The sequence below is a fragment of the Ceratotherium simum genome, chromosome 11 (assembly GCF_057802395.1).
Source record: "Ceratotherium simum simum isolate JZ-2026a chromosome 11, ASM5780239v1, whole genome shotgun sequence".
NCBI lineage: Eukaryota > Metazoa > Chordata > Mammalia > Perissodactyla > Rhinocerotidae > Ceratotherium > Ceratotherium simum.
This window is the reverse complement of record NC_141910.1, coordinates 54813138-54837125: the sequence shown is the minus strand read 5'-3', so window position 1 is coordinate 54837125 and position 23988 is coordinate 54813138. Positions and strand designations below refer to the sequence as shown.

The window sequence follows — 23988 nt, the reverse complement described above, 5'->3', positions numbered from 1 at the left end:
GGTAGAAACATGTCTCACTACTAGCATTCTGAAAGCCAAGCAGAAAGATCACTATTCAGTATTTGTATTTTACTTAATTTCCTTGATTTCAGTATATTGCCTCATTATCTGCCTTCAGCTATGTATGGTATTGCTGAATGTGAAACCTGTATGCTTTAATTTCACCTCAAAATAAACCTCCTATCTCCTGCTGACATGAGGCATCAAACTGCTTCTTAAAGAAGCTTTTTCTTTTCAACCCTATGCCTCACCCTTCTCTACTATGATACATAGTATCTCCAATTCTTGAAGCTTTCTGGTGTTCTGCAGCGTTAGCTGGCTTGCTTATTACCGGCACCTGCTCCTCAGCTCTGCGAAAAACTTAATCCAGTTTTCATCTTTCAAAATTTGTTGACACTGCCTGCCCATCTGCTGTCTCCTTGTTTTCTTCACCCTTATGGATTTAATCTTTTGTATCTCCATATTCTCATTTTGGTGGGATTTCAGAGGAAGCAGAAAAAAAGTTCAGTTTGCCATGTTTAATTATAAACCTTCTACCTTTCTGTACACAGTTAGAAACAATATGTAGATACTGCTGGACAAAGCAACCTATTGTCAGAAAGAGAAATAAACCACAAAATGGCTGATAATAGATCTTATTCTGAAACAAAGTTTGATAAGGGCAGGACAGGAAGAACATGAAGATAGTCAACAGCTCATAGGTGTATAGGAATTAACAATTAAGCCAAGTAGCTGATGGATTTCAAACAGAGAGCTGACAAATTAATCCATGAGAACTGAAGTCTTCGTAAATTAACTTACTTGTGTGGAGCCTGTCAGACCTCTGGAATGACTTCTTCCCCAAGCCTAGCAAAGGATTTTCCACTTTAACTGAAGAAGAAAAGCTGGAGTTTGAGTTCTGAGGGCTGCTTGACTGACCATCAGATTGCTTTCCTTCCCATATTGCTAGGGGAAAAAATATATAAAATACTGGTGACACTGAGGTTGTAGATAGAAATCAATCAAACAATTAAATCATTCAACACTAACAAAAAAGGAGTTAGGTATGAAGCAATGTGACCCTGCACATATGTTTTGAGTCTGAGAATTTAGAGTCAAAAAGTAAAACAAAACCCTTCCTTCCCAGTATATTATTTGCTTCTTGTGGTAAATTTCCTTCCTAACAAAAATGCAAAGTTCTGCAAGACACAGTTTAAATCTGCGAGGCCCATATATTCAGCTGGCATCAAAATGAATTGTGTAATAAAATGCAAAGTCTGTATCTAGATCAGTTTAAACTAAAAACAAAACAAAACAAGCAACAATAACAAAAATTCGCAGGCCTGTGGATATGTCCAATGGAAACTCAAAGGTGGCATGTGTTCTCAGGAAAATCTTTTATTTTTAAAGGAGAGAACTGGCAAAGAGTTCAGTCTGTGTGTCATGACAACATCGGCTTTATAAGGTTACTGATTAGAGGCTTCCAAATATTATTAGGTTAGACATTTTGGAAGTTAGTCATTCATCTTATTCTAACATGCAAATCCCACTGATGTATTTTTTAATAACTGCATGATTATTTTGCATAAATATTCCCATTTACCCTGGAAGGATTTATACTGATGATTTAGCAGAACAAGGATTATATAAATAAATATAGTAATTTAAAACCAACATAAAAATACCAGAAAAAGAAACTTCCATTAAAAGACACCCAGTATGCCTACCAGGTTTGGCAGGTACAGAGTCACTGGCTGCTTTGACAGTCTTCAGAGAGAGATGCTGGTTGGAGATGGACATGCTTGGCCTGCATTGCTGCTGCTGCTTCTTCTGCTGTTGCTGTTTTAGAGCCTATAAAGAGAAAACGGACTATAAGAAACAAATCAGTTCTTAGTAATAACAAAAAGTAAATCACTTTTTTTTTAAGTGGTGAGGAGCATGTTGACCATCCAGTTTCTTTGAAAGCTATGAAAGTAAACAAAAACCTAAATTAAACCAATTAAGCACAAGGCCTAAAACATCCTTAAGAGTTTGGATATTTTTTGCCAGTATTACTCCTTTACATAAATGTGAAAAATAGTAACCCTTTTTAGAACTTAAAAATCACCAGTAAGCCATGGACTTCCCATACTTCTGGTAGCAGAGAATTAGATGTTTTCAATCATTTCTGGAAACAGAATTCTAAGCCCTATACCAAGAGTCCCATTTGCATCAACTCTATGTAGAAATATAAATATTTGGCTCACATATGTTTCAGAGGGGCTACATTTGAACAAAAGGTTATAAATAACTACTTGAGTTTTATCTCGCAATAGGATTTGGCCCAATGACCAAATCTCAGCAATTTACAGCAATGCAGTATACAAAAGGGAAGGAAGATTAGAAAATACTGGTTCTAAGAACAGGGTGGTTCCTTCTGGCTATTTCAGAATTTTTTTTTTCTATGATATTCTTAGTTTATAGAATATACTACACTAAACTATTTAGAATGAACAGCAAGACAAGAAACTTCCCAGGTTTTAAACATGAAGGCAACTCTTTAACTCAAGCTTTAAAAAAAAAAAAGGAAAAAAAACTAAGAAAGTAAAGCTACATTTCAGGAAAAAGTTGAAAATCTATGCCCTTGCTAAATTGCCAATTTACGCTTTAACCTTCAAGACCATCATGCAGAAAAATGTGGAGTAACTGGTTACTCATTTCCCATTCCCTCTTCACAATACAGTTTTTTCCTGCTTTACATCCACCCCTATCTCTGGCTATGCTATTCAGTCACAGTGGCAACAGCTCATCGTCCTGATCCAAGCTGTCAATGGAGAAAAGTAACTGAAAGAGTCAGATATCTGGCTTACATTCACCCAGAACGTTTATAACAGGTGAGGTAGAAGCACAATGTGTAAAAAAAAAATGATTATAGTTTCTCTCTCATTCTTTGAAGTCAAGAACAGAAAATGTTCATAGGCTTCCTGGGTGTCAGCCACTAGTATTCATCCCTTGCTACTCACTTTATCCAGGTCACTCTAGGTTAACACAAAATTTATTAGAACCATTTGATCTCATCTATTTCTGCTGTGATTATGTAAATTCAGAAACATGATGGAAACAGAATAACTTACAGCTTCTCTATTTAAGAACTATACTCAGTTTTTCCCTCCCTTAGCAGTGTATAAACTCCATTCCTAACTCTATTTTAAAATTTAAAAAACAAACAACAAAAAAACCTTCATTGTGGTAAAGGAAAACATATTGAAGTAATTTTTCTCACCTAATACTATGAAAAACATACACTGGAGGCAAGGCCTTACTTTACATAGAATCTAATTTATATAATTTCCCATAATGGTATTCCCTAAAGAAAATACAATATTAGACTATTGGGATTACAGGAGTATAATACAGGAATAGTACACATGTCATGAATTAGCTAACAAGGTTTAAAAAAATACTTGCCTTTCTCCTGTGGAAAACAAGCATCTTATACTTAAAAATCTTCCAAAGAACTTACAAAAATACAAGTGCTGCATGATACCCAGGCAAGCAGTAATTAATCTTATCAAATTTCTGGACATCTTCTAATAAAAGCACTTTCAGTTTAAACACTTTTAGACTTACATAATTTTTAAAATTTTAATTATACAGATAATACATGAATACATTTTTACTATTTAATTCAAACATAAAGCTAAACTCTCTTTTGACCACCACTCAGTCTTGGTCCTCAATCCTCAAAGGTAACCACAGTCATTAATTTATTTTTCCTTTTGTTGCTAGTCTGGTTGAGTTGATTCCGACTTCTGGCAATCCTGTGTATAGTTGAGTGAGACCCTGCCGGGTCTTTCTGCACTATCCTCTCACCTTCCGGTGCTATATCAGACAATGCCTGCTGCTATTCATAGGGTTTTCATGGCCAATTTTTTTGGAAGTGGGTGGCCAAGTCCTTCTTCCTAGCCTGTCTTAGTCTAGAAGTTCCACTGAAATCTGTCCTCCATGGGTGACCCTACTGGTATTTGAAATACCGGTGGCACAGCTTTCAGCATCACACACCTGCCATAGTATGATAACCAACAGATGGGTTACTGGGAAACAAACGAACCTGGGCCACGGCAGTGAGAGCACCAAATCTTAATCACTAGGCCACCAGGGCTTATTGAGCTTTTTTTAATGCTTACGTTATATGTGCATGTTTATGTGTGTATACATATTCTTGTCTCTATTAAAGATAAAATATTGTTTTGTTGGTAGTTTTGTTGGTATATGCTATGTTTTTATAAATGGTATCATGCCATACATGTTGTAATACAACTTAATTTTAATGATTCAACATTATAGTGTGGTGATATTTCCATGTCTATACATATGGAATAAGCTTGTTACAAAGTAAACTTTTAATCTTGCATAATTGTCCAGCATATGGATATGCCATTATTAAGGAATTCCCTAATTGATACATGTTAAAATGTTCAACGGCTTAGTCACAGGGTATGTGCATTTAAAATTTTAATAAATATTACAAAATTTCTCTCCAAAGTAGCTATAATTTATATTTCACCAGCAAACTACAGGCAGCCATTTTCCTACACACTTGCCGCTGTTTGATATTATAATTAAGCTCTTTATTTTAAAAGCAATCTGATGACAAAAGTAATCTGTTATTTTAGTGTTTCCTTAATTACTAGTGAGTTTGCATTTACTGATCATTTGCATGTCAAAAAAACTATAAGCAAGTTCTCTGAAAAGCCCAATAAAACAGACAAACCGTTGGCAAGTAGCATAGGAAAAAAGGAGGCACACTATTAAAGGAACAACACTGAAGAACAAAAAAGAGACATAAAAGAATATTATGTACAACTTTATACCAATATTTGAAAAAATAAGGTGAAATGGACATTTTCTAAGAAAAAATAAATTTCCATAATTGGCTCAAAAAGCATAAAATCAAGAGACCAGTAACAGCAGATGAAACTGAAATGCCAGCAAAACAATTTTAAAGGTGAGGTTTACAGACCTTTCAAGGAAAATATAATTCCCATTAAGTTTTTTCCAAAAATCTAGAAAAATATAGAGAGCTACGTAACTTATTTTCTGACGCTAGAGCAATCTTGATTCCAAAACTGTGTAAGGACAGCACAAGAAAACAGCAAACTCTAAGCTAAAATCTTAAAAAAAAATTCCATAACATATTAAAAAATATGTAACAAACATGTAGAGTTTATTCCAGAGAGCTAAGTATAGAATAACCATAGAAAATCTAGCTCTGAAATTCTGTATATTAGTAGATTTAAAGAGAAAAGCTAGGGCCGGCCCCGTGGCGTAGCGGTTAAGTGCGCGTGCTCCGCTACTGGCGGCCCGGGTTCAGGTCCCGGGCGCGCACCGATGCACCGCTTCTCCGGCCATGCTGAGGCCGCGTCCCACACACAGCAACTAGAAGGATGTGCAGCTATGACATACAACTATCTACTGGGGCTTTGGGGCAAAAAAATAAATAAATAAAATTTAAAAAAAAATTTAAAGAGAAAAGCTACCTCATCATCTCAATAAATGCTGAAAAAAATAAACTTGAAAAATTCAACACCTATATATAATTTTTAAAAACACACACAAACAAAAACCTCTCAGTAAATTAGCAACAAATGAGGAACTTTTAACATGTGATAAAAATAGTCACTTTCAATGACTGCTGGAGTCATGCAGTTTAATGGAGGAGATTATACTTCTGATAAACACAGACTAGCATGATTACCTGCTTTAGTGCCTTCTTGCTGTGCTTCTGTGATGGAGAAATGACTTTACCTGCTGGAATGGTGGGTGATGGGCAGCCTGACTGGGGAGAGGATGGCTGTGACAGTCTAGACGATACTAGGGGGGAAAAGTGACAATGAAAAATTTTATCAGAGTTGATATCAAGCACCATTCCTTCCCCAATCATATGCTGCTACCTGTATTAAGAACTGTGACCAAACACTTTTGGGAAGGATCTTCTTTTTTGGAGTTCTACTGCAAACAGCCTCCCTTTTCAGTTTATTTCCTCAGAAAGCTCTAGTGAAGGATGATAGGATGGGGAAGGGATGGGTGTTAGTATTCATTACTTTTCACTGTTTAATTTTTCAATAGAATTGACTGAAGAAGCAGGAAGCAGAATATAAACCATGAGTCATCAAATTAGGTAAAACTTAGAAAAGATTCTAGAGCCTGTTGGACAGTTACGTATATTCTCAAGGTAAATCTAATAACAGAATATAGCTGAAGAGGTATAGAATGGGTCCCAGTTTTCCCTATCTTTAAAATGAAGGCAATAAGGCCATTCCACCTCAAAAATCTACCGTAACTTTAATTCTTATATTCCTTCATCTCTTAAATCAATAGTTTTAGGCCAGTGTCAGATGGTGGTTTAGGATTTTTCTCTAATGGAAACAATGTAGGTTTGCACAGGATGTAACCACTCTCTACTTCATCACTAGCTATTTTACACCCCATCAGAGCTTAGCTAAACCTTAGCCTTATGTAAATTAGGGTTTTTCCTTCAAGAACCTGTATCTCTTAGAATAAATGGCAACTAGATTTTTATGTTCTTAAAGTCTGATAACATAATATTTATGATAAGAGAGAAAGAAATTGCTGATTCAGACCCCTTACTAATAAAAAAAATATAGTAATAATTACTACTGCTAGTGATGACTCTCCAAGAGTGTGTCTTTACTAATGCCTTCTTTTTTCATAGTAGCTGGATTGAAAAGGCCTGGATAGCAAAATGGCATGCCATGGTATGGCTAAAGAGCATTAAGATACCATATAAATTATGTTGGTAGGTAGCTACCTGACATAAATATGAAGAAGCATGTTCATGGGAATACACAAGTTTTTGAAGACAGCATTTCAAGTGACTCTTAGATGTCCTAAGAAAGGAATACACAGTAGATAACATTGAAAGACAACAACAACAGACAATATTAAGAAGATGACTTATCACACTTAGCTTCAGCTTTGTATCCCAACCCTTATGATAAGGTTTATATACGGGAAAGAACGGGCATACAATAATTGTGACCTTAAAAAAAAGTTCATTGTAATAAACCATACAAAAATGGAGCTGGATAATTCTTGAGATGGTTGAGTAGTGAAAAGAAACCATATCCTCAGTACACTTAGATGCTGATCAATCTTTTTAAAATACCAGCTTTATTGAGATATAATTTATATACCATACAATTCACCTAAAGTATAAAATTCAATGGCTTTTAGTATATTTGTAAAGCTGTGCAACCATCACCACAATCCATTTTGATCATCCACCAAAAAAACCTGTACCAGTTAGCTGTCATTTCTCTTTTCCCTAACCTATGCCTCTAGTCCTAGGAAATCACAAATCTACTTTATGTCTCTACGCATTTGCCTAATCCGGACATTTCATATAAATGGAATCATACAATATATACTCTTTTGTGACTAGCTTTTTTCACTTAGCATGTTTTGAAGGTTCATCCATGTTAGAGCATGTATCAATACTTCATTCCTTTTATCATCGAATAATATTCCATTGTATGTATATGTCACATTTTGTTTCTTCATTAGCTGATAGACATCTAGGTTGTTTCCACTTTTTGGCCATAATGAACAATGATATGAAGAACATTTGTTGACAAGATTTTGTGTTGGACATGTGTTTTCAATTCTCCTGGCTTCATATCTAAAAGTGGAATTGCTGGGTCTTAAGAGTAACTCTATGTTTAATTTTTTGAGGAACAGCCAAACTGTTTTCAAAAATGGCTGCATCATTTTCACAATTTCATTAGGAATCTATGAGGTTCTAATTTCTCCACATCCTTACCACCACTTGTTATTGTCTCCTTTTGACTTGACCAATGTTTTTAAAGGGGCATAATGAAAATAAAGTTAAAAACTATTAATATTTAACTATGTTTATTTTCTTTTTTAATGGTTTGCAGAAATCTGAGAATAAACATTTCCTCACCTGCCCCAAATACTGCCTGAAAATAAACAGAAAACAAACAAACAAACCAAAATAACCCTATTAGAGAATATAAGAACTGTACCTTGCAACCTGGAAAAGAGACAGTAAAGCTATCTGTAATTACTTTGGCAAATTGTTTGGAATATTTCCCCATAAGGCAAAAGCTCTTTCTAACAATGAAACCATAAAGATATCTCAAAGCAAAGTGAAATAAATCATGAAAATACCAGGACCCACAAGTGAGGAACATCTCCCAGAGTTGACTTAATGCCAAGTACTGGTCTCATAACTTCTATCAAACTTAACTTTGTTCTAACTTTTAAATATTAAAGGCTCTGAACTACAAGCAGTAAACAAGATTTAAACACGTTGAGAAACTCATCTCTCGTATTCCTTTTAGTGGCTACACTGTCTTCAAAGACACATAATTTTATTAATTAGAGCAAATAAGAATTAAATATCTTCCAAGCGCCTAACATTGTGCTGCTAGGTTACTTTGAACAAGATTTCATTGAACCCTCATAACTACCCTCTAAGGTGGGTACAAGCTCTTTCTACTGCCATCCAAACTCCTCCAATTCTACCCTCTGAGATAACTAAATAATATAGTTGGGTTGGCATCCTTACTGACATTTTTCTATGCAAATAAAAATATGAAAAGATTTCTAAGGACATATATTTACACATAAGTAAATTTTAAATATACACATTCATCTGCATATTATAATGGTATTATCTAAATTTTACGTATCAGGAAATTTAATTAGCTTGCCAAAGGTCACAGCTAGCAAGGAGCACAGCCAAGATTTGAACTTGGCATATTTTCAGAATGAGTGGGTACTTGTAGTGGGCTAAATGGTGGCCACCAAAAAGTCATGCCTGTGTCCTAATCCCCAGAACCTGTGAACGTTATGTAATTTGGAAAAAGGGTGTTGGCAGATGTAATTAAGGGTCTTGAGATGAGAAGATCATCCTGGATTATCCCAGTGGGTCGTAAATCCAATGACAAGTGTCCTTAGACACATAGAGCAGACACAGAGGAGAAGGTGACGTGAAGACAGAGGCAGAGATTGGAGTGATGTGGCCACAAGGCAAGTCAGTCAGCAACCACCAGAAGCTAGCAAATACAAGGAACAGATTTCTCCCCTAGAGCCTCTGTAGGGAGTGTGGCCCTGCTGACACCTTGATTTCAGACTTCTGGCCTCCAGAACTGTGAGAAAATAAATTTCTTTTGTTTTGAGGTATCTAGTTTGTGGGAGTTTGTTACAGCAGCCTCAGAAAACTAATACAGTACCTAAAACTGATTTTATTTTTAAAAGTATCATTATCAACTCCATACCATTATCAACCATACCAATATAATTACTGAGAGTAAGACTACTGAACACAGTTTAAGATTTCTTTGTGTCTGGTCTCCCACATCTACACTATATCCCACAATAACTTATCTATGTCATTATGCCATAAATTTGACATACACTTGAGTTTGCTTTAAGTTGTTTCATATTTCTACAAAGTAAATTTTAAAAATTTATTTGTTTTAATTATGTGAAACTATAAAACAAGTTATTTTCATATAAATCTAGCTCCCTCCCCTGCCCCTGTCTACACCACTTTATTACCTTTCTTCCCCTACAGGAAATTATTTATATTAGTCTTTATCCTTCCACTGTTTATTTGTATTTTTGTTTTGGTGAAAATACAGTATATATATTTTAATACTCTCACTCATTTCTTTAAGCAAAAAATCATGTACTTTACTGTCCAGCACCTTCGTTTTTTAACTTAGTATAATTAATATATCCTGGGGAATATCCTAGAATAGAATATAGAGATCTTCCACATTCCTTTAAATAGCTACATAGAATTCCATTGTGCAGATGTACCACAATTTCTTCAACCAAATTTTGACGAGTATTTTGGTTCTTTCTGGTGTTTTGCTCTTATTACTGAAATGTCTTAACCAGTGGTTCCTAAGATGCTGCACCAAAAACACCACCATTACTATCTAAAAATCTGTTGGAAATGCAAATTACTGGATCCCAGCTCAGATATACTGAACCAAAAACTCTGAACATGGGGCCCAGGAATCTGTGTCATAATACCTTGCCAGGCGACTCTGATGCATGCTCAAGTTTGAGAAGCATTAGTCTTAAACTATGCTATTTTGTATTGTTAACAGTGTATCTGTGGATGACTATTAGAAGCGGGTTTGCTAAGTCAAAGGATAAAAACATAAGCTTCCAAAAACAACAGTTAGAAAAGTTTCACTATTCTTGGGTTTTAAAAGGAATTAATGTATGTTTTCCTTTATTACTTGGATTTACGTTTTACATTTATTGTATCTCTAATTTGTTGGGAATTTATCCTGGAGTATGGTACGAGAAATGAACCCACTCTCATCTTTTTGGCTATTCAGTTTTTCTAACACCTTAGGACGTATCTTACAAGGGTCATGTTCATAGTTTTTGTTGTTGTTGATGTAGTTATTACAAATGTGTTCTCTTTTTTATTATCATCTATATTTATGATGGCTGAGTGCTATGTATTAATTTTACTTACATCTTGCTACTTCACTGAATTCCCTCTTTTATCAATTTTTATCTTCGTTCCTTTGAACTTGTCTGACGCATAATCATATCATCTGCATACAGAGACAGTTCTCCCTTTCTCTTGTTGTTTATCGTTCCACCCGCTTTCTCTTGCTTACTTGTGTTGATAAATACCTCTAATACAATGTCATATAAGAATTGAGATAGTGGGCATCTTGTTCTTGGCTTGTTCTAGCTAAAGAGTAAGCCACTAGTGTTTCCCCATTAAGATGCTAGTTTTTCGGGCCGGCCCCGTGGCTTAGCAGTTAAGCGCATGTGCTCCGCTACTGGCGGCCTGGGTTCGGATCCCGGGCGCGCACCAACGCACCGCTACTCCGGCCATGCTGAGGCCACGGCCCACATGCAGCAACTAGAGGGATGTGCAGCTATGACATACAACTATCCACTGGGGCTTTGGGGGAAAAATAAATAAATAAATAAAGATGCTAGTTTTTCAACTAAGTTATCATGTTAAAGTATCCATCAGTTCTCAATTTTATTCAGTATTGAATTTATTCAAAGACCTTTTCAGCAAATATAGAGATAATATGACTTTTCACATTAGCTCTATTAATATGATGAATAATAATAGATTTCCCAGTAGTGAACCTTACTTACAATCCAAAAACCTCATTTGTTTATGATACTAATTTTTAATGTATAGTTGGGTTCTACACACTAACCTTTTATTTAAGACTGTGCCTCAATATTCACAAGACAGACCTGTATTCTGTGGAAAGTTTTGAAAATCTCCTTCCAAAAATAATCTGGATGATCTTTTTTCTTGCTCTAGAATAGTTTTAAAAACATTAAGATTGTTTGGTCTTGAAACATATGGTTGAATTCCTCTGAAAACCCATTTAGGTATGCTGTTCTTTTAAAGGGGAGCTCTTCTACAGCTCTACTTGTATGGAAATTTATTGTTTAGACTTTCTATCTCTATTGGGTTCAATTTTTGTGCATTCTATTTTCCTAGAAAATTATCCCATGAAAGTTTAAAGCATTGTGAAAAAGTCTTGTGGTTTAAAAATTTTTTTTGATATTTATTTCAACCTGAATTTGTATATTTATGCATTTTCCCTTTTTAAAAAAAAGTAGGTTAGTGAAGTTTGTCTATTTTACTGGTTTATTTTAAAACCACTGTGTCTACTGTTTTTCTCTTTTCTAATTCAGTAATTTCCAATTTATTTTTATTCTTTTCTTCAGCTTTCTATTAGTTTACTTTGTTATTCTTTTTTTCCCTAGCTTTTTTAGTTGTATGTTTCTTTTATTTTTATTGGTAAGAGGTAGTTGATGCAGGGCCGGCCTGGTGGCGTAGCGGTTAAGTTTGTGCGCTCCACTTCGGCGGCCCAGGGTTCGCCAGTTCGGATCCCAGGGGCAGACCTACTCACTGCTCATTAAGCCATGCTGGGGTGGCATCCCATATAGAAGAGCTACAACTCTACAAGAATGATACACAACTATGTACTGGGGCTTTGAGGAGGAAAAAAAAAAAAAAAGAGGAAGATTGGCAACAGATGTTAGCGCAGGGCCAATCTTCCTCAAGAAAAAAAAGAGGTATTTGATGCTATAAATTGTTTCCTGATAACTGCTTTGGCTGTAACTCAAATTCTGGCACAATATATTTTTTAATATATTCCGGAATTTTGGCTTTTAATCCTCCTTTGACCCAAAGGAAATTTAACAGCATGTTATTAGGTGAAAGAGTATTTTTGTTTTTAATGCTATTTTTAGTACATTATTCCATATGCTATCGTAATTATTGGGGACTTGATATTTTTGTTGTGGTCTAAAATATGATCAATTTTTCAAACTGTTCTATTTGCACTTGAAAAGGTTTATTCACTATCACAGAAATAAAGAGCCTGATTATATCTATCATGCTACCTCACTGATAATGTTGTTTAGCTGCTCTATATTCTATTTCTTTTTTGTTCACTTGATCTGTCTTGAACTGAATGGAATATATAAAAATGTATTCTTCTTATTAAGATTAATGCTCTTTGTCCTTGCATCTCCTGTAATTTCTACTTTATGAAAACTGCTGTGTTGCATAGATATTAATAACTACTGCCATCTCTTATATTTTCACTGTGAACTGAAGCCTTTGATTCTTTTAATGCTTGTTGTCCTGAATTATTCAGTCAGATATCACCTTTGCAACTATTGCTTTCTTCATATTTACATTTGCCTACTATATCTTTACCTTCTTTTTATTTTTATCCATTCGAAATCTTTATTTTAGGTGTCTGTTACAGAACGAGTTCACTGATCCCTTCACTAAAGTGTTTGGAGTGATAGGGCATCTTACTCTCAACTCAGCAACTTATTCTCCAAAGATTCAGCAAAAAAAATTCTATGTACTATATATGAAACTACCCTATTAGTTTGTGACTGTTTCAAAATTTAAAAAATTAAACATTAAAAATATGGACACTCCAACTAGCCAACTCTCCACTAAAGCAGAATTCAGAAAAATCCATGTCGTCAAATACAAAATAGAAAGAGAGGCAAAATGGTGGAAGGCGGTGGAGGTTTTGAATTCCCCTACATTTCCTTACATATAAGGATAGAGCAACTATGACAGCAAAAGGAAAAGGCACATAGACAACATCTTCAATGAAACCAGACAAGGTATCTCCAACAAACCCAGAATGAAAGTAGGTGGGGTCAAACTCTTGCATATGTAAGCCTCCTTGCCCTTCAGCTTCTATTGCAGGTCTCACTTAAGTAAGATGATTAAAATGTTAACAGAAAGATTATGGCAGCACAGGTGATGAACTACAACATGTAAAAAAGATTTCACTGGTACATGCTTGTTTGTATAATGAAGAAATGAACTTTACTCCTTCTATTAGTTCCTTAGGGCTGCTGTATAAAAGTACAATATGCTGGGCAGCTTAAAATAACAAAAATTTATTCTCTCTCAGTTCTAGAGGCTAGAAGTCCAAAATCAAAGTGTCAACAAGGTTGGTTCCTTCTGAGGGCTCTGAAGGAGAATCTGTTCCATCCCTCTCTCTTAGCTTCTGTTGACCACCAGCAATCCTTGGTGTTCCTTGGCTTATAGATACATCACTCCAATCTCTGCCTCCACCTTCAAGTGGTGTTTTCCTTGTGTCTCCACGTGTCTTCTTTTAAGGACACCAGTCTCGTTGGATTAAGGCTCCAGTAGGACGTCATCTTGATTAATGAACTCTGCAACAATGCTATCTCCAAATAAAGTCACATTCTGAGGTACTAGGGGTTAGGACTTCAATATACCATTTTGGAGGAGACACAAATCAAACTATAACACTTCCCTTTCTTTTCTTTAGCGTTTTCTGAGCTAGACAGACGGTATGAACAGAATACTTTGCCAGGGCCGGCCCCGTGGCTTAGCGGTTAAGTGCGCACGCTCCGCTGCTGGCGGCCCGGGTTTGGATCCCGGGTGCGCACCGACGCACCGCTTCTTCCGGCCATGCTGAGGCCGTGTCCCACATACAGCAACTAGAAGGATGTGCGGCTAAGACATACAACTATCTACTGGGGCTTTGGGGGGGAAAAAATAAATAAATAAAATCTTTAAAAAAAAAAAAAAAAGAATACTTTGCCATTCATTGAGTATAAGCAAGTACAGTGCTATATCTGGGCTACTAGAGTTTTTCCCTAGGTCAGGGAATTATGTTGAGTACTTTCATTTATTCTAACTGACATTCTCATCCGTGTATGTGAACTGAGGACTTGTGATCTGTATATTTTACAGTATTTATGTTAAGTTCTAAGGAAAAGTAAAATATCCCCACAAAGAAATTTTCTGGCCCAGTTGGCTTCCACCAGTGAATTCTTCCAAACTTTTTATGGAAAAAAATCAACAATCTTTTATTTTTTTTTTATAATTTTATTTATTTATTTTTGCCCCAGTAGATAGTTATATGTCATAGCTGCACATCCTTCTAGTTGCTGTATGTGGGATGCGGCCTCAGCATGCCGGAGAAGCGGTGCGTCGGTGCGTGCCGGGGATCGAACCCGGGCCGCCAGCAGCGGAGCGCGCGCACTTAACCGCTAAGCCACGGGGCCGGCGCAAAATCAACAATCTTATACAAATTCTTTCAGAGAACCAAAAACCAGGAAATACTTACCAATTTGTTTTATGAGACCAAATTTTGACAAGGACATTATATGGGGGGAGAAAGCTGGCTAATCTTTCTCATCAATAAAAGAAGAAAATTAAACATAAAATATTAGCAAACTGAATCTAATGATACATAGGGTTAATAATATATCATGTTCAAGTTGGTTTATCCTAGGAAGGCAAGATGGTTTACTATTTAATATATAAAACCAACAAAATTCACCACATTAACAGAAAAGGAAAAAAATAGAATCATCTCAGTAGATGAAGGAAAAGCAACCAATAAAAGTCAATTATTTGTTCACTACAAAATCTCTTAGCAAACTACAAATAGAAGAGAACTAACTTTATCTAATAAAGAATGTCTACAGACAACCTACTATAGTCAACATCATTCCCAAAACGGCATAATATTCAAAACTTTACCCTAAAGACAGAGAATGAAAAGGACAATTATGTTAGCATTTCTATTTCACTCTTTACTAGAAGCCCTAGCCAGTATAACATGGCAAAAAAATAAAATAAAACTACCATTATTCATAAATCACATGTTCGTATATGTGGATAATCCTAAGAATAAACCTACATATAAACCACTAGTTTTAAAAAAATAATTTAGCAGTATTGCTGGACACCATGTCAATGCTGGGAGAGGCAATCCGCCATGGGCCCTGACTGTTGCTACAAGTACTTACTCGGTATGCCAAGAATGCAAGTCCCTGAACACTCTTTACCTGGGCCACCTCTCAGGATTGTATTTGCAGTGAGTAACCTTGAGAGGAGGCAGAGACCCTTCTCAGACAAAGTAGGCTTATTTCTGCTTACTATTTAAAAGCATTGAATCCTTCAAGCTCTGGGTTTCTTGGCTAAGATACAAACCCACTGCATGAGTAGCATGCATCTCGGCCAATATCTCATCACCCCTGGGAGACTTGGGGATAAAGAGGAACTGACACAAAAAATAAGCTAACGTTCATACTCTTGGCTATGCTGTAAGTACTATGCTCTAAGTAATAAAGTCCTTTTTCTTTGACCCAGGAGTCTTGTACCTTCTGTCAATATGCACGAACCAATACAAAGACAACTTGTTAGCCTACAAGTAGGATAAAATCCTAGATCCTTCATAGACGCTGATAGTCAATTTATAAAAATTAACTATATTTCTATATATCTGCAACAAACAAATATGAAATGAAAAAATTTAAAACCCATTTACAGTAGAATAAAAAATGTCAAGGAATAAATCTTTAGTAAAAGATGTGCAAGACCTCCTCACAGAAAATGAAAAAAAAAATAAAGAAAACTACAGAAAATGCAGTCACACCACTTTCATGGATTGAAAGGGTTAATGATGTAACCACGTCAATAGAACCCAAATTGATCTACAGATTCAATGCAACCCCAACCAAAATCCTAGCAGGTTAATGGGAGAGAGGGCATGTGGAAACTGACTAGCTGATTCTAAAATTTATGTGGAAATGAGATGAGCCAAAAATCTTGAAAAACAAAATGGAAAAACTCAAACTACTGCATATCAAGACTAATTATACAGCTACAGTAATTAAAACAGGGTGGTACTGGTTCAAGGACAGATTAAACACAACAACGGAACAAAACAGAGTTCAGAAACTGAGCCATAAACGTATGGTCAACTAACTTATGACAGAGGAGGCACTGCAGTGCAGTTAAAGGACAGAACGGCCTTTTCAAAAAATGGTGCTGGGTCATTTACATATCCATATAGGGGAAAACAAATAAAATGATCATTCTTGTCTCATATAAGCCCCCCAAAATCCCACATGGTTTGTAGCTCTAAATGTAAAAGATAAAAGAATAAAGCTTTCATTAAAACACACACACACACACATGCATACACACAGAAAAAAACTATCTTTAGTTTACCGAGAGTTTTTATCATGAATGGGTGCTGGATTTTGTCAAATGCTTTTTCTGCATCTATTGATATGATCATGTGATTGTTCATTTTTAGCCTGTTCAATGTGATGGTTTACATTAATTGACTTTTGAATGTTAAACCAGCCTAGCATACCTGGGATAAACCCCATTTGGTGGTGGTGTATAATTCTTTTCATACACCATTGAATTTGATTTGCTAGTATTTTGTGGAGGATTTCTGCATCTGTGTTCATGAGAGACATTGGTCTGTAGGTTTCTTTTCTTGTTCTGTCTTTGTCTGGTTTTAGTATTAGGGTAATTCTGGATTCATAGAATGAGTAAGGAAGTATTGCCTCTGCCTCTGTCCTCTGAAAGAAACTGTAGAGAATTGGTATAATTTCTTCCTTAAATGTTTGGTACAATTTAGTGAATCCATCTGGGCCCGGTGCTTTCCGTTTTAGATGGTAATTAATTATTGATTCAATTACTTTAATAGATATAGGCCTACTGAGATTGTCTATTTCTTCTTGTGTGAGTTTTGACAGATTTCGTCTTTCAAGAAATTCGTCCAATTTGTCTAGGTTATCAAATTTGTGGGTACAGAATTGTTCATAGGATTCCTTTATTAGCCTTTTAAGGTCTATGGGATCTGTAGTGATGGCATCTCATTTCTGATACAGATGACTTGTGTCTTCTCTCTTTTTTTTCTTAGCCTGGTTAGAGGCTTATCAATTTTACTGACCTTTTCAAAGAACCAGCTTCTGGTTTTGTTGATTTTCTCTATTTGATATCCTGTTTTCAATTTCACTGATTTCTCCTCTAATTCTTATTATTTCTTTTCTTCTGCTTACTTTGGATTTAATTTGCTCTTCTATTTACAGTTTCCTAAGGTGGAAGCTCAGATTACTGATTTTAGATCATTCTTTCTTTTCTAATATATTCAGTCAATGCTGTAAATTTCCCTCTAAGCACTGCTTCTACTGTACACCACAAATTTTGATAAGTTGTATTTTCATTTAGTGCAAATTATTTTAAAATTTCTCTTGAGAGTTCTTCTTTGACCTGTGTATTATTTAGAAGTGTGTTGGTTAATTTCCATAGATTTTGGGCTTGTCCAGTTATCTTTCTATTATTTATTTCTAGTTTAATTCCATTGTGATCGGAGAGCAGACATTATTACATGATTTCTATTTCCTCAGATTTGTTGAAGCATGTATTTTTTTTTTTTTTTGCGAGGAAGATCAGTCCTGAGCTAATAACATCTGATGCCAATCCTCTTTTTTTTGCTGAGGAAGATTGGCCCTGGGCTAACATCCGTGCCCATTTTCCGTTACTTTATATGGGACAGCTGCCACAGCATGGCTTGACAAGCGGGGCATCAGTGTGTGCCCAGGATCCGAACCTGAAAACCCCAGGCCGCCAAAGTGGAGCGTGTGCACTTAACTGCTGTGCCACTGTGCCAGCCCTGTTAAAGCATGTTGTATGGCACAGAAGAGACTATTTTCTTGTCAGTGGGAGAGTCAATTTTCTTAAGAATGTACTGGATTAAATTAAAATTAAGAAATTGTATTCATCAAAAGATATCTTTCAGAGAGTGAAAAAAAAAGAGAGAAGTCAAGATGGTGGCGTAGGCGGACTCTGAACTCACCTCCTCCCGTGCACACAGCCAATTTACAATTACTCTTGGAAAAATTACCCGAGAGAGAACTGAAAACTGGATAAGAGGAACCCCTGCAACAAATGACAATCCTAACTGAGGTGGAAGAGGCAGAAATTCCCTTAAGATAAAAAAACACCACCTTCACAAGCCGCAGCACTTCACGGCCACCCAGGGGCACCCCAAAGGTACGCAGCCTTCCCTGGAAGAGCAGGAGACCTGAGCCGGGGAGCACTCCAGCTATACGCATTTTTTGGACCCAGCACAACCGAGACGAGTGGCAGAATATCTGACTTTGCCTGCTACTAACAACATTGGGGAATACTCACAGAAAAGCTGGTTCACAAAGAAATTAAAGCCAGCTCTTAAAGGGCCCACACACAAATTCACCCATCTCTGAAAGCAACCTAAAGTCACCAGAAAGAAACGTGCGTAGTCCTTTGGTGAAAAGAGACTCACCCGATAGGCTCTGAGTGCATCTCAGTGAGAGGTGACACCTCTCCAGGGACTGGGACATCGGCAGCGGCCAATGTTGTGGCCTGGTGTGTGCATGCTGACACAGATGGTGGCAAACGCCACTGGAGTTCTCCCTGGGGCCTGCTAGCCCAGAGTCTGCCCCACCCACTAGAGCACTGATTTAATCCAGCTCAGCCAGGGCAGGCAGCCCACCCTAGCGACTGGCCCCACACAACAATAAGCCTGCAGGCAACTTGTGGGCCTGCACAGATTGGTGACTGGAATCTCCGCAGCCTGGCAACTGGGTCCACCTCTGTGGGTCAGGGCAAGCACAAGGATCGGGTGGAGAGTGTGGGGCATTGGTGGAGTGTGTGGGGCTCCTGCCTTGGAGAGACTGGGTCCACTTCAGGGGGTCGGGGCACACAGGTGGGGCAGGACTGTGTTGACTGTGTGTGTGGACTTGTGGGCAGCAGGGCTTGTCAGGTGCAGAAGACTTGTGCTTCCCAAAGACCCACATAGGGGATTGGCCCTACCTTCCAAAGCCTGAAACAATTGAGTGCTTCTGTGCCTGAGGCCAGCCCCATCCAGCTGCAATCCTCAGAGAGCTGAAAAGAACCTTATAGGCCAGAGGCTTATAGCAATTGTAAGCCCCTGAGCCTAACAACCAGCCACGCTGGGGGCCTACTCACTTAATAGAAAAACTGCAACACGATGGTGCTATTAGACTTTCCAGCCAAGTGTGCTAGGGCTCCCCATACCTGATGAAGAGACTGAAGGGCCCACAACAACTACACGCAGCTGAGCATTACAACTAGCTGGACAAGGGGACAGCTCAGCCTCCTTGGGCACCTACGGAAAGAGCAACCCCACCACAACAGAAGGACACATGTAGTCCACACAAGGGTCACTCCTGGAACATTTGGAACTGGTGACGAGAGGGAAGCACAGTGCCGGACCTCATAAGGCATCACTTATATAAGGTCACCTGTCCAAGATCAGGAGATGTAGCTGACCTCCCTAATACTTAGACACAAGCACAAGGAAAGAGGCAAAATGAGGAGGCAAAAGAATTCGTTCCAAGTAAGGGAACAGGACAAAACCCCAGAAAAGGAATGAAATGAAACAGAAATGAGCAACCTACCTGACAGAGAGTTCAAACAAAGAGTGTTAAAGATACTCAGTGATCTTGGGAGAAGAATGGATGAATTCAGTGAGAACATCAACAAAGAAATGGAAGATATAAAAAAGAACCAAATGGAAGATATAACAAAGAACCAATCAGAAATGAAGAATACAATACTGGAAATGAAAAATTCACTATGGGGACTAAAAAGCAGAGTAGAAGACACAGAAGAACGGATCAGTGAGCTGGATGAAAGACTGGAAGAAATCACCCAAGCTGAAAAGACAAAAGAAAAAAGAATTAAAAAGAGTGAGGGCAGTTTAAGGGATCTCTGGGACAACATCAAGCACACTAACATCTGTGTCATAGGTGTCCCAGAAGGAGAAGAGCGAGACAAAGGGGCAGAGAATCTATTTCAAGAAATAATAGCTAAAAACTTCCCTAACCTAAGGAAGGAAACAGACATCCAGGTACAGGAAGCACAGACAGCCCCAAACAAGATAAACCCAAAGAGGCCCACACCAAGACACATCATAATTAAAATGTCCAGAAGTAAGATAAAGAGAGAATCCTAAAAGCCGCAAGAGAAAGATGAGTTATATACAAAGGAAATCTTACAAGGCTATCAGCTGACTTCTCAGCAGAAACCTTACAGGCTAGAAGAGAGTGGCACGATATATTTAAAGTGCTAAAAGGAAAAAACCTACAGCCAAGAATACTGTAGCCAGCAAGGTTATCATTCATAATGGAAGGAGAGATAAAAAGTTTCTCAACCAAGCAAAAATTAAAGGAGTTTGTCATCAAGAAACCAGTTCTACAAGAAATGCTAAAGTTTAGGACTTATCTAAGGGGGAAAGTGAAAGAGAAGACCAAAAATAGGAAAAATTATCTATTTCCATGATAAGAGGGTAACAGATACAAATGCACAAAAAAGAGGTTAGATATGATATCCAAAACATTTGAGGTGAGGAGTTAAAGAGTAGAGCTTTACGATAGATGTCCAACTAAAGAAACTATCAACTTAATATAGATTGCTATATATGTAGGTTACTGTATATGAACCCCATGGTAATCACAAACTAGAAACCCATAATAAATACACAAAAACCTAAGAGAAAGGAACCCAAACATAATACTAAAGAAAGCCATCAAACCACAATGGAAGACAGCAAGTGAAGAAGAAAGGAACAGAGAAGAACTACTAAAACACTGAGGAAAATAAAGTTAAAAAATGGCAGTGAGTACATACTTATCAATAGCTACTTTAAATGTCAATGGACTAAATGCTCCAATTAAAAGGCATGGGGTGGCTGACTGGATAAAAAAACAAGACCCTGTATACACATGCTGCATACAAGAGACACACTTCAGACCTAAAGACACTCACAAATTGAAACTCAACTTCAATTTGTGAGAATCAATTTGTGAGAAGCGATGGAAAAAGATACTCTATGCAAATGGAAAGAAAAGAAAGCTAGGGTAGCAATACTCATATCAGAAAAAATAGACTTTAAGAAAAAAACTGTAAAAAGAGACAAAGAAAGGCATTACATAATGATCAAGGGAACAATCCAACAAGAGGATATGACACTTGTAAATATCTATGCACTCAATGCAGGAGCACCTAAATATATAAAGGAATTATGAACAGAGATAAAAGCAGAAATAGACAGTAACACAATAATAGTAGGGGACTATAACACTCCACTTACACCAACGGATAGATCATCCAAACAGAAGATCAATAAGGAAACATTGGCCTTAAATGACACACTAGAACAGATGGACCAAGTAGATATGCACAGAACAGTCCATCTAAAAACCAAAGAATACACGTTCTTTTCAAATGCACATGGAACATTCTCCAGGAATGATCACATATTAGGCCACAAAACAAGTCTCCATAAATTTAAGAAGATTGAAATAATACCAAGCATTTTTCTGACCACAACGGTATGAAACTAGAAATCAACTATAGGAAGAAAAACAGAAAAGCCACAAATATGTGGAGATTAAACAACATGCTACTGAACAATTGGGTCAACGAAGAAATCAAAGGAGAAATAAAAAAAAACCTGGAGACAAATGAAAATGAAAATACAACATGCCAGAATTTATGGGATACAGCAAAAGTCGTTCTAAGAGGGAAGTTTATAGCAATGCACGCCTATCTCAACAAACAAGAAAAATCTCAAATAACCTAACAGCACAGCTAAAGGAACTGGAAAAAGAAGAACAAACAAAGCCCAAAATCAGTAGAAGAAGGGAAATAATAAAAATCAGAGCAGAAATAAATGAAATAGAGACTAAAAAATAATAGAAAACATTAATAAAACCAAGAGCTGGTTCTTTGAAAAGATTAACAAAATTGACAAACCTTTAGCTAGACTCACCAAGAAAAAAAGAGAGAAGGCTCAAATAAGTAAAATCAGAAATAAAAGATGAGAAATTACAACAGACACCTCAGAAATACAAAAGATTATAAGAGAATACTATGAAAAACTATATGCCAAGAAACTGGATAATCTAGAAGAAATGGACAAATTCTTAGAATCATACAACCTTCTGAAACTGAATCAAGAAGAAATAGAGAATTTGAATAGACCAATCACCAGTAAGGAGATCGAAACAGTAATCAAAAATCACCCCAAAAATAAAAAGTCCAGGACCAGACGGCTTGGTAAATTCTACCAAACATTCAAAGAAGACTTAATACCCAACCTTCTCAAACTCTTCCAAAAAACTGAAGAGGAGGGGAAGCTCCCTAACTCATTCTACAAAGCCAACATTACCTTGATACAAAAACCAGACAAGGACAACACAAAAAAAAAGAAAATTACAGGCCAATATCACTGATGAACATCGATGCAAAAATCCTCAACAAAATACTAGCAAATTGCATACAACAATACATTAAAAAGATTATATACCACTATCAGGTGGGATTTATTCCAGGGATGCAGGGATGGTTCAACGTCTGCAAATCAATGAACGTGATACATCACATTAATAAAATGAAGAATAAAAATCACATGATCATCTCGATAGATGCAGAGAAAGCATCTGACAAGATACAGCATCCATTTATGATAAAAACTCTGAATAAAATGGGTATAGAAGGAAAGTACCTCAACATATTAAGGCCATATATGACAAACCCACAGCTAATATCATCCTCAATGGTGAAAAACTAAAGGCTATCCCTCTAAGAACAGGAATCAGACAAGGATGCCCACTCTCACCACTCCTATTTAACATCATATTGGAAGTCCTAGGCAGAGCAATCAGGCAAGAAAAAGAAATAAAAGGGATCCAAATTGGAAAAGAAGAAGTGAAACTGTCACTATTTGCAGACGACATGATCTTATATATAGAAAACCCTCAAGAATCCACCAAAAAACTTTTAGAATTAATAAACGAATACAGTAAAGTTGCAGGATACAAAATCAACATACAAAAATCAGTTGCATTTCTATACACTAACAACGAAGCAGCAGAAAGAGAAATTAAGAATACAATCCCATTTACAACTGCAACAAAAAGAATAAAATACCTAGGAATAAAATTAACCAAAGAGGTGAAAGATCTGTATACTGAAAACTATAAAACACTGCTGAAAGAAACTGAAGAAGACACAAAGAAATGGAAAGATATTCCATGCTCTTGGATTGGAAGAATTAACATAGTTAAGATGTCCATGCTTCCTAAAGCAATCTACAGATTCAATGCAATCCCTACCCAAGTTCCAACAACATTTTTCACAGAAATAGAACAAAGAATCCTAAAATTTATGTAGAACAACAAAAGACCCGGAATAGCCAAAGGAATCCTGAGAAAAAAGAACAAAGCTGGAGGTATCACATTCCCTGATTTCAAAATATACTACAAGCTATAGTAACCAAAACAGCATGGTACTGGCACAAAAACAGACACACAGATCAATGGAACAGAATCGAGAGCCAGAAATAAACCCACACATCTATGGACAGCTAATTTTCGACAAAGGAGCCAAGAACATACAATGGAGAAAGGAAAGTCTCTTCAACAAATAGTGTTGGGAAAACTGGACAGCCACATGCATAAAAATGAAAGTAGACCATTATCTTACACCATACACAAAAATTAACTCAAAATGGATTAAAGACTTGAATGTAAGACCTGAAACCATGAAACTTCTAGAAGAAAACACAGGAAGTACGCTCTTCGACA

General features: G+C 36.7%; 1 protein-coding gene across 2 annotated transcripts in view; it reads right to left on the bottom strand.

The window, feature by feature from the left end:
• ASXL2 (ASXL transcriptional regulator 2) overlaps positions 1-23988 on the bottom strand; it is a 149954-nt gene that overhangs the window by 34235 nt on the left and 91731 nt on the right. For both annotated transcript variants that reach the window (XM_014781886.2, XM_087437042.1), the window contains 3 exons: positions 5717-5832; positions 1707-1830; positions 802-945 (listed from right to left, as the gene is read on the bottom strand). In XM_014781886.2, coding sequence (XP_014637372.1) covers positions 802-945; positions 1707-1830; positions 5717-5832 — 384 coding nt within the window. The remainder of the gene's footprint in view (positions 1-801; positions 946-1706; positions 1831-5716; positions 5833-23988) is intronic.